Source organism: Nelumbo lutea, chromosome 8 (genome assembly GCF_056320005.1).
Source record: "Nelumbo lutea isolate HS-2025 chromosome 8, American lotus-T2T, whole genome shotgun sequence".
Classification (NCBI taxonomy): Eukaryota; Viridiplantae; Streptophyta; class Magnoliopsida; order Proteales; family Nelumbonaceae; genus Nelumbo; species Nelumbo lutea.
Window position 1 is genome coordinate 31,039,743 of NC_142691.1, and position 12,282 is coordinate 31,052,024.

Genomic DNA, 12,282 nt, shown 5'->3' on the forward strand with positions numbered 1-12,282 from the left:
TACTTAAAATAAATAAAAAAAATTTAAATTGTAAATAAAGTTTTAAATATATTTTGATATATATATATATAATATAAATAATATATATATATGTATGTATGTATGTATGTATGTATATATACATAATCGGGGTTTGGGCGGGGTGGGGACCTCAATCCCCATCCATGATCCTGATCGGGGATTCCTATTAATCCCCATCCCCAACTCCATCGGGTTGGGGAAGTTGGGTCCCCATCGAGGATGGAAAAATTTGCCATCCCTAGGCCATTCCCTCAAGTCGGGGAGTGCCATTCCATCAGGAATGGGATTCCAATTCTGTCCAACCAGACCCCTAGTCTTCTCTTATTTGATTTGTATAATTTGCCATGGCATTTTTAGCCTTCGATGTATAATTATACTTCTATAGATCCTTGAAAGTTTATTTATTATTTCATGCTTTTAGAAAATTTCATTGATTTTTTTTAGAATTTTAAGTATCTTAGCGAAATTAATGAAATATCCCCAAAATTTTGCCATCTTTCCACGGTGAAATGTCAATCAATTTCAAGATTGCGAACTATGATCTGTTGTCTATGCCATTGATGGTAGCCTAAACCCACTATCTTGATGCAGCCATACCATGGAGCAGATCAATTTTTGGTAGAAACCATCCCAAACAATTAGAATACTTGGATGGAACTCCGGCCATCAGTCTTCTCCCTTTTAGGGCGTTCATCTTGTATCTCTTCAACCTTGGTGTAGATCTATAGGCTCAAAAAGTAGAAGGGCAGGATGTTTCTTGTTGCATTTATTTGTAGTGCACTAAGCCACTGATGCTTAGAATTCTTCATTTTCTGTTTAAAAATCTTATTTTAATCTTTAATCCATCGACATCTACTTGGTTTCTGCTCGCCTATTATTTAGAGGCTGGTTTAAAAGTTTGAGCATCAGACACAAGAAAAGAAATGCTAGCATGTCATCAAACTAATCTTCAATGACCAATCATGGCTTAGAACCTTCTGCTGTGAGAAAATACATGAATTCTATGGTTTTGAAAAGGTATTTGTTATATACCCTCCATTTTCAGACACATTTGGCTTCTACTATCTTACATAGCTGCCTGCCATCTGAAACATTGTACACATTTACCCTTTTTATGACTTCATCTTAAACTCTTCCTAGCATCTGTTTTGGGTAAAGAGCCCATGGTCGGGTGTCCCTGGTTCTGTTGTGGAAATGCTGCTTTCTTCCTCAGTGAAGATCCCTTCTCCATGGTTGGAAATACTTGTCCTTGGACTCTGTACAGTGCTCATATTGACCCCTTCATGGGGGTTTCTTTCCTTGTGTTCTGTATGAGATGAGATGTCCTTCTTATGATCAAATTTTTTGATCATTGAACCCACCTTCTGGCGAACTGAGCCCTCAGAATTTAGTATGTCTCTGTGCTCATAAAGGAATACAAATAAGAATATCAAGACAGCAGCACCCGAAGAAACTCCAGCAATTAGGAAGAGTCCCCTAAAGCTGTCTAAAGTGAGACTATCAGAAGTTACAGTGTTCTTCCCTTGCTCTGGGCAGTCAGTGTTCTGGTTAAACCATTTTCGTTCAATTGCTGCCATCTTGCCTTCCTCTGTAATGTTCAAGATTGCCCGTGATACATCTGGTACCAGCGGAGAGTTCTTTGGGAATACCTACAATAGAGGAAGAGATTGTTACGTTAACAAAAACAAAAGCATTCATGAGAGCAATGTTGTAAGGCTGGGACCGTTAATCAAACCAATGAAACCGACCAACTTGACCTAATTCGATCTGAATTGTTTAGTTTTCTACTATTTTTAGTCGGCTTCGGTTCAACTTGTATGTCAGCCCGAGTGGTTAGGCCGATTTTGGTTTGGCCATTTATAAATCAACCAAAATTGACACAACCTAATCATAAAAATTTTCCATATTTTTATATATTGTAAATTTAAATTTAGTTTTTTAATAACACTGTTACAATTTTTAAATTTAAATCTTTTGATTGACCAAACCAAAAATTGATCCAAACTGATACAACCTAAGTTGGCCAGTTTTTAGTAATGGTCAGTCAGTTTCAGGTGACCAACTCCCCAACCCAACCAAGTCAGTTTAATTGGCCAAATAGCGTGCAACCAAATCGAACTGATCTGTAAACATCCCTATTACCTTGGCCCATTCAACTTGTGAAAACTGTCATTTAACCGAGACCCAGAAAGGCCACCGTTCCCTCTTTCACAGTCTAACCGTTTGGTCCGATCAAGTCTTACAACATTGCATATGAGAGAGAGAGAGAGAGAACTTACAAATCCAAAGCCAGCAGTCTTATAGGTTGGACCCACCATTGTATACTTGGTACAATATTTGGCAAGGAAGAGTTTAATATAAGGGATCTCGTCCACAATTGCAGCAACACCACCATATCGGCTTCCCCTGGATAGGGCGTCATCGTACTCTTCAATGGTGTTATATGGCCTAAGCTTGGATGGATCAAATTTTGCTCTCTCCATAAGACCCGTGACAAAAGACCCTCTCTGGTAACCAATAAATTGTCCATTCCTTATGATATCTTGGAGGTCTGTGATGGTGGGCTGCAGTTGTTGTACTGTCAACATCGACGTTAAACTAGCTTGATAACTTGAAGTCAGAACTAGGACAACAAATACCCATATGATCATCACGAACCTTGATAGATTGCTTAGTATCTTCTCTTCTGCAAACATCAAAATAATGTCTCTCAACTTCACTTGAATAATGTTCTTGATGATTCAGTCCTAGTTTTTCATTTAATTTTCAGACCTGCACACATACCAACTAGCACCCCTAATGGGCAAATCCTGAATAGGCTGGCTAGACCCATCAACACTTGGTGCTCAAAACTTGAATGTTAGTTGAGTTGGGCTTGCCTATAGGCCTGGCTCAAAAATCATTTTAACCTAGTCTCATTTAAGTGGGTTTTGGTCTAAAGTAGTATTTTTCACCTCTAACATTGGGGCCCTGTTTGTTTTCCATTATTTAGTAGGGGTAAGTTGATTAATCGGGTAATTGACCATGATCCATGCCGCTATATTGGGTCCCATGGTAAGCGACAATTCCAGAGATGTAACTGATATCCTTCTAGAGGGTGGGTAAGAAACTTACCCATGCTAAATTGACTCTCCCACCGTCCTGCCCACTCCCTTTATCCGGGTGACCTGTACCATATATGAACGCTGGAACCGAACTTACCCAGGTAAACTTTACACAGGAAACACTTGCCTGGATAAACTTACATACCCAGGTAGGTGAAAACAAACGGGGCCTAGGGAGTTAGCCCAGAAGGGAGGTGGGAGAAGGGGCATTATTTCTTCAAGTAGTAAAGAAGTAGAGAGGAATTACTGTGAGCAAACACAAGCGTTGAGAAGGAGAACCAGACGACCATCCCAACTTGTCTATGAGGTGGGCCCCTGAAATCAACATTAATACGGTGCTCAAGAAGCCAGATCACTAAGCCAGTGATGATGAAGAAGGCTCCAGTTGTTAGCCAAAGGTCCATCTTCAGAGGCTTCAAGAAGATCCATTCGCTCTTCCTCTCATCACCTTTAATTGGTACCACCATTGACACCCCAGACTCTGTGTAAGGCAACGTAAAATCCACGTACAGTGTTCGGTTTGCTAGAATTGTTGCATCTCCAACTACTGCATCAAATTCCTGTGTTTTAACAACATTGACATGTTATGATATCTCATTGTGCATAAAATTTAAACCATTTCATAAATATATACATCTAAAGAAGTTGAAAAACAGAAAAAGCAGAATGAACTAGAGGTCTAAAGAAGTAGAAAAGCAGAAAGATATGTATACCAAAGATTATTGCTTATAGTTTTTGTTTTTGGTGGTCCTTTTCTGTAACAGAGATTGGGCATTTTCAAGTTCATCAAGCAGGTTGCAACAGTAGTGGGGAATGGACCCATTGATTGATGGTAATGGTTAACCAGAAATAATCTTATTTCAGATGAATAATGCCTTCTGAGCCTTGATCTCTAGTCTTGGTCTTTGTTTCTGATTTGGGCACTTATGTATGGTTCCTGATCAGAGATCAAGTGCCACACCTTCTGTTAAAGAAAATTGAACAATAACATGATTTAATTGGAAGAGTGAAGACAATTGCCTAAATTATACCAACCTGAAGATAGACTTGTTGGACTAGATCGTTGTAACTCCACGTTCCTGTCCGATTATTGTTGACCTTCTTAAAGGGAACAAACTCATAGGGAACTGCATATGGCAGTAAGTCAATTACAGCCTTGAACACATCTATACAAAAGCCAGTGACTATTGGAGCCTTAGTGAGAAAATCTGTCTCCACCTTTACAAACTCAAAGAGACCATCCTTAACAGGAACTCCAATCTTCAGCTTCTTACCACTTGTGGGCAATTCCCATCCCTTTGGCACCTCTGATGTGTCTCCAGGCCATACAATGGTTCCTAGTTCATCCTTGAAAGTTGAGTACATTTTCTTGTCATGAGGTTTATTTAGCTTCCTAGAAATCCCATGGGTTGGAGTCCAGAATCCTATTTCTTTCTCCCCTTTTCCAACCACATTTACTATCTTGAAGGCTGAATTAGATGGCTGTTCCCCATTAACCAGGCGAAATTTTCCACTTAAACCAGTAAATCTAGTCCTCCTAATGGTTTGAAGTAATTTTGGACCAACTTGGGATACTCCAATATCTAATGGATCACTGGAGTTTTTTCTTGTGTCCAGTTTGTTGAATCCTACATTCATGTAGCCAACTTGCTCAGCTGCCATTGCAAGTGCCCAAGTGCTGTCATATGCCCATAACCCAAAAAGATCCAATTCGATTCTATCGATATCCGGGTTGTCCTGGCGGAATTTTCTTTTCCATCTGGTCTTAAAGTTCTCAAGCTGCTTGGAAACTGGAACATATGGCTGTACACCTAACACTCCTTGCATTGAGTCTATGACAGATGAATCCAATGAAGCTAAGATATTTATAAGCTCATAACTGATGATCCAAGCAAAGCCTTTGTCCATCATCCCAGCTTCTTTTGCCTTCAAAAACAAACGAGAGGCAATAGATGAAGACATGTGCACCACAAATACTCTGGTTTGCATGGTCTTTAACTTGTAGAGCTCTTTAAGAATTTGATCATCCGTCGCTGAAGGCGAAATGACACACCGATATGGGACATTGACATTGATCACTTGTAAGGCATCAGTCAAAAAAGGTACAATCCCCCTTCCATACTCTGTATCTTCATAAATGGGTACAACCTCCCTCCATCCAAAGGCTTGGATGATTGCTGAAATAGGTTTTACTTGTGAGGAGTCACTTTGGGCTGTTCTAACAAAATAAGGAGTTTCAATGGAGGATAGGAATGGGCTTGCTGCAGAGAATGATATTACTGGCACTTGAGTTTTGTTTCCAATATCTGCTACAAATTCTGCTTGTGCAGATCTTTGTGGTCCTAAGATGGCTTGCACTTGAAAATTTTTCATCAGATCTATAGCTGCATGCAAGAGAACAAATCAAGCAAAACCTCATGAAATTGATTTGGGTCCATATTTAACCAAGCAAGTAATTTAGAACCAAGGAATTAATGCAGGTGACCTATGATCTACTTGCAGAAATCTATGGTTTGTATAAATTTTATTCCCCAATACTTCTATTACTATAAGATGAAAATCAACAATCTCATATTTTGTTTAGAACTAACATGAGGAATGTCACTAGGAGTTTGAATCATGTATAACCCAAAAACTGCAATATCAATATGCAAGACAGATCTTTGTTTAATGGTTTTTCCTGGAGGACACAAAAAGGATAATGGTGGGTGTTTTAGTGATCACTCAATCTCGCATTATATAACCACAACATTAATTTAATTTGGATTATTTTATTGAAAACTGCTTATGTTCATAAATAATTAAGTACTCAAAGTACTTGATAAGCTTCTGTTAAAATTTTCATTATATTTCCATTAAAGAGTGTCAACACAGAAAATGAATTTCACCAAATAAGCTAGTTTGGTTTTTCATTGCAGTAATTGGTTTTTGATCATTTCTTCAAGAAAACCATAAATGAAAAGCTATTCTCCTTCTTCTGGATTTTAAAATTGACGTACTGTAGAAAAATTATCTTTGAAAAGGGGGTTTAACTGCCGGTATTTGTACCCGTAAAGGCTTGGAAACCATTGCTATTGACCATTTATTGATGTCTAAAATGGGATAGGTGAAGATTGATATGGAATTGCTCGATTTCAAAGAAAAATTGGTTAGCTAATCAAAGAAAAAAAAGTCCCATTTGGTTTGCGGGAATAGGGGTTTGGAATCAGAATCAAAATGAGCTATTCCAATTCTAACTGTTTGGTTGGACGGAGTCGGAACCCGTTTCCATTCCTGCTGGAATGGCATTCCCCCATTTGAGGGAATGACCATTCCCTACCTCTCATTTGGGAATGAAATCCATTCCTGCTAATTTCAATTCTCTTTTTTATTCCTGTTTGAACCAAACATATTATAAAAATAGATCATTCTGATTCTGATTCCAAAGGTTTTTGATTCCAGTTCTAACTGCAAACCAAACAAACCCTCAATTACTATTTAAACTGGCTTAGATGAGGCTGAGATCAACCCTGACCCAACTTAATCTTCAACCTAGGACTCTCAACCCTAACCAACCTGATTATCTAATCAGAACCTTACGTACCAAATTTATTGAGCACATATCATATTCATGTTATGCTATTACATACCAAAAAATGACAAATAAACATCATAGTACAAGAAACCACCACCATCGTCTTCTCTCCTCTCACGTAAGCACAATTATATAAATAAATACATGTATTAAGATATCGAGTTGCTCAAGGTATCAACCTTATCCCAACTACTGTATGTTGGTTAGTATTTTCCAGTTGGACTCGAACCCATTCTTCAATCCAACCCAAAACCCCAAACTGTCCAATCCATCAATACGATCGTAGTTGATCTGTATGGTTGGATTATTCGGCTTGGGAATTATTCAGGCAATCGATTTCGTTTTACCTTAAAATTGGTCCCTGGTAAAAAACTGTTGAATTAATTAATAATCAATTGATTCAGGAGGCCGAATTGTCGATCTGTTCGACCCATTTAACGGCTTTCAGTTGTTTTTGTTTAAGTGTTTTTTTTTTTTTTTTTTGTCAGAAGGGTCATCCATTCATCAATCCAGAAACTGGTGCTCAGAGCGCTTCCGACTCTAGGTTGGTTTTTAAAACATTATACGACACAAAAGGGGTAACCCATTGCCAACCCATATCCCCAACTCAAACCTTACCAATCAAGCAGTTGGCATATTGCCTATTTTGACCATGTGTCAAGCGTTTTACTGAAGAAAATTGCACCATAAATACGGGAATATAAGAGGAACATGTGATTCCCTTTTGATCAGTGAAAACGTCTTGCCATGTAGGACATTGGTTCCCGAACACTTTATACGAACTAGACACTCCAATCAATTGGCAACTCAGCTCCCGTTAACCTTCATGAAGTATGGTCTTTTCACCACAATTTTAAACTGCCACTAGTTAGGCCCAGTGTAATCAATGAGTTTTGTTCAGTAAAATTGAAATAGGAGCCCTCTAATGTTTCTCAGTTTTTCATATTCTAAGAAAAGCCCCTATAGGATGATATTATATATTACATTTAATTTTTATGAATTGCAACTAAATTTAATTAGTTGGTGTAAATATTAAAGCTTAAGTTTACTTAACTTTAATGAAATATTTTTTTTTCTATTTTACTTATTTAACTTAATCTAGCTATTTAGATTCCCATGTTATAAATTAATTAGGTACTAATCAAGGTTTTAAAAACTAGACCGAACATGGAACTGTTTTGGAGACTGGTTCCTGGGTCAAATGGTTCAAACGGGTGGCCTCTCTTATTTAAAAATAAAAAAAATAAAGAAAATAATTAAAATAAAAATGGTCAAAAGCCGTTGTTCGGGACAATAAGTCGACGGTTCGACCACCTGAGTCAATGGATTATTGACCAAATCAACGGTTTTTGACCCATGAGCAGTTTTAGGGTGGAATGAAACCAGTTTCCAGGTCAACCAGTTCGACAATTGGTCTGGTCCCATTTTCAAAACCATAGTACTAATATATTTTTTTAATAATACACCTAATTATCCATATATTAATTATAATATTAATATATAAATTATTATTATTAGTAGTAGTAGTAATTGAAATGGTGGTAATCTCTTGACCACCAACAAGATCTACAAGACCTTCAACAAACCCTAGGATCATGGTTCTCTATGACTTTCCTATCATTCTTGCCTCTTGTGGTACCATAAGTCTCGATAGCATTGGATTTGGAGAGTTTAAAATTGAAGCCAAAAATCAAAACATTGATGAAGAAACTACTTTTTTTTTTTTTTTGTAAGTAGACAAGGAAGCTGATTCCAAACTCATTGAGATATGATTTGACCGTGAGAAGAAGAGGAGCAACTTGGGCGTGCTCGGATTGGAGTTTTGTTAAAATTTAAATGAATCTGATCTGAAGGCCTCAGCCCAAAACAGTTTCAAACGCTAAGTCAATCCAAATGCTAAGTCAATCCATGCCGTCTGTGGCCTATATATTGGCACGACTCAGTCTACAGCCTGACCTGACATAGCCCATGACACGGCCCAATACGACCCATATATTATTGTTGCATATACAAACAATTATGTATATCAAAATTCATATAAAATAAAATTTTAAGAAAATTTTTAATTTTTTTGTATATACATTTTAATTTATGTTAAAAGTTTCATTATTTTTTCAAAAAAATTAAAAAACATGGCTTAGCCCAGTCTACGACTCGGCCCACAGCACAGCACAGCCTGACATGGGCCCACAGAGGCTCAGGTTATGGGTTGTGCCAGACCGACCCCCCAAAATATCCCAAAGGAGGAAAGCACAGACCAACTCAGCCCGTGGGTTGGCATGACACAGCCCGCACTTTGCATAGATTGCATGCGGGCTGTGCCATGCGGGTTCAGTACGGCCCGATTCACACCTCTACCCCATATAGGCATCTAAGGCAATGGATTCTTAGAGAAAATTGGAAAAAAAAATACAATGCAATATATATTTCATCCAATTAGGACTCTTTAAAAACTAAAAGATCTAGAAAATTAGAAAAAAAAAAAAAAAAAAACTTCGGGAGGAAGGAAAAGGGATGTGACATGGCACAATTTATTCTAGTATACGGTATAGATTCCATCTTCAAAGCTAAGCTATCTATTCTAATTGATGCTGAACGTGGGACCACAACTAGGCTTGAAAGATACTATCTATTCTAATTGTTACTAAAATCTAAATACAATATAATATAATATAAAATGAGTGAAATGCATATGAATTTAATATGATATAACTCATATAAGAAAAAAAAAAAGTGGCTGTGCCTTAGAGAACAAATAAATGAAAGAATTGACTTAACAAGTCAACACAAACATTCAACAAAAACAAAACAAACCCAACATAACAGACGAGCTGTGCCCATCTTGACAACAAGGAAATTGTTTCATATAAATTGAAAACCAATTTTGTCTCTTTCAAGCTAAAACTAGCGTCACAAATAATGGCTCAGATTTGATTGGATATACCCAATTTTGCCCTCCTCTGGCTTAATCAGACTTAATTCAAATTGATACCATTTGCAGCCGTAGCTAAAACTATACCTAGTTGTATACCTTCGAAGTTTGAACGATTATTCAGATTCAAAGGTGGATCTTAAAACGCCCCTGGTTGTCCAAAACGTTGACTTGATCAACGTCTCCATAAATAATTGTACTAATAAGTATTAATAAATGGGGTTTTCATTGTCAGTCCAAAGCTTAAACTTCCCATAAATTTCCTTAATCTTATGCTATTTAATTTAATATTAACATCCTATCAATATCCCGAGGTCCCAACCCATGGACAGCTAAGGTTGTCCTTCTCAGTCAAGGTCATTATGTGATAAGTGACAAAGCAAAAAGTTGAAATCCATCTAGGATTATATCCCTAACTATGGTAGAAAGTACTTTATTTTTAAGTCAGTGGGTTATGGAACAATCTTCAGGTCCTGTTAAAAGAAGTATTTCTAAAAATACTTGTATAATAAGTACTTCTTTTTCAAACATCTTATCATTCTTCTGTTACAACGAATGGGTCGAGGTCCATTTAACAGTTTTAACCTAAGCAGCAGTCTGAGTTGTACTGTTCTCTACAAAGACGTTAACCACCCTTGATGAGATAGGTTCTGTTTGTAATTGTTTAAGATAACAAGTATCCCTCTATTGAATTAGACTGAACATTTGGTGGGGCCCAACTAAGATATCATCTGCACAATATGATCTGGAACTTTGATAGGAATCATTAGATGTAGAAAATTTATGATCATCAAATGAAAGTCAGTTTGGCAGATTAATTTCCAAGCATTGTTGATGAAATAGGGGCTGAAAGTTGAAAATTCCAAAAGAATCCAAAATTGAATATGTGCAGTTCAGAATTTCAGCAACATTAGACCTACTTAAATTATGAGTTAACAAGTACAGGCATTAGGATGATCATTTTATCCAAAAAAATTGTTCATACACCAATAACAACCCTGGATTTAATCCATTATTTTTTTCTAAGTTTGGAGTCTTTCCCACATTCTGCTTTAAGAACCTGTTTCAGAAATTATCAAACTGAACCGAAAAGACAGATGAACTTATGCTATTATATGCAGGTTTTGGCTTCAATAACACCCAAATACATACAAGTTAAAACAAACCCAGCAGTTTTAAAGTTGAATAACAGCAACTGAAAGCCAATTCAATAACTGATTAATGAGGTTTTGTAATTCAGAATAGCCAAGGTTGCATTAGAAAAGAAAAACCTTGAAGAAGATAACATTCTAAACTTCTGTAGCATCAAACATATAAATGATCATGCATGAAAGGTGCAGTGAACCATTGACATAGAACAAAACAGTTCATTCCCAAATCAAAAGGGCTCCAGTAGCCAATTCCAACCAGTTGGAATAAGTCTTGCAGAATGGAGTTCGGATTTTAGAACCAATTTACTCAAGAAAAGAAAACCCCAGTTACATTTATGTTCATGCTTCAAAATTCAAATTTCTTCAAAATGCTTTCCACCATACCTGTGGATGCAGCAGTCACTATATCATTTTTTGAGTCTCTAATGTGAATATTCAACCTTGTTGTATAATTATGAGTGGCATAGAAATCAGATAGCGCCATTGAAATACAGCTTTGGCCCATCTTCCCAACCCATGTATCCAAATCAAGAATCACTCCTACCTCGATGATCTTTGTTGTATTCTGAGCCTCAGCTGTTCCATGGTGCAGACTCAATAACAGAAAGAAAAAAGGTAGAAGGAGAGGAAGGCAGCTTGGGTGGTGTTTCTTCTTCATCCTTTTGAAGCTCTGAGACAACTAGCCCAGAGAACGAACTGCTGCTCTCTTATATAAGTGGGACAGTCATCATGGTCACACACGCAACTCACTCAAAGAATGGTTGTTCAAACTGGTGAATCAATGGACATTAATTATATACAGGGCCATTTGCTAGAATACCCCTATAGTTTCACAGATTTACTTAAATTTACAGAGAGTTTGCATTTTACTAAAGCACCCCTTGTACTTTGGAAATTATTTATTAATCGACCTTTCATTAAGAACTTTTTTTTTATGCCTAATTTTCATTAAGAACTATTTGTGTTTGTCATAGAAAATAGTAACATGATCACCTAAACTAAGTGGAAAATGTTCAAGAGCCAGGGTTGTTTATTCCAAAAGGACCCCTAAACTGATTTGAAAATGTTCAAGGGTATGGATCCATGGTTGTTTATTCCAAAAGGACCCCTAAACTGATTTGAAAATGTTCAAGGGTATGGATCCATGGTTGTTTATTCCAAAAGTACTCCTACCACTTTTTTGTATAGAATAAAAAGATTGACCAAATAAAGAAAAATAGAGTGGTTGCCCAGATTCTACTAGGAGCGAAAATGACATTTTTGTTTTTAGTTTCTTTTGATTAAATTTATTTGAATGGATGTTAGTGTTAAAACTGTCATTTTTCACTTTCACCTAATAGAAGGTTGATTAAATAAATTAGTTAGAAACTATAAGAGATATTTTAATAAATTACAAACTATAGGGTAAGATTTAGTAAATTCATAAAACTATAATATGACCCTTACATGTATAAAACGTGTAAATTTTACTGTATACTGCACTGTCACAGTATTATATCA

General features: G+C 36.7%; 1 protein-coding gene across 1 annotated transcript; it reads right to left on the bottom strand.

Moving 5' to 3' along the window:
- Positions 1–955: 955 nt before the first annotated feature.
- LOC148843687 (glutamate receptor 2.8-like) lies at positions 956–11,549 on the bottom strand. Its single transcript, XM_088957027.1, has 5 exons — positions 11,167–11,549; positions 4,161–5,509; positions 3,373–3,685; positions 2,301–2,707; positions 956–1,670 (listed from the first exon to the last, which is right to left on the bottom strand). The coding sequence occupies exons 1-5, from the start codon at positions 11,438–11,440 to the stop codon at positions 1,158–1,160; spliced, it is 2,856 nt and encodes a 951-aa protein (XP_088813153.1). The 5' UTR covers positions 11,441–11,549; the 3' UTR covers positions 956–1,157.
- Between the last annotated feature and the right edge of the window lie 733 nt (positions 11,550–12,282).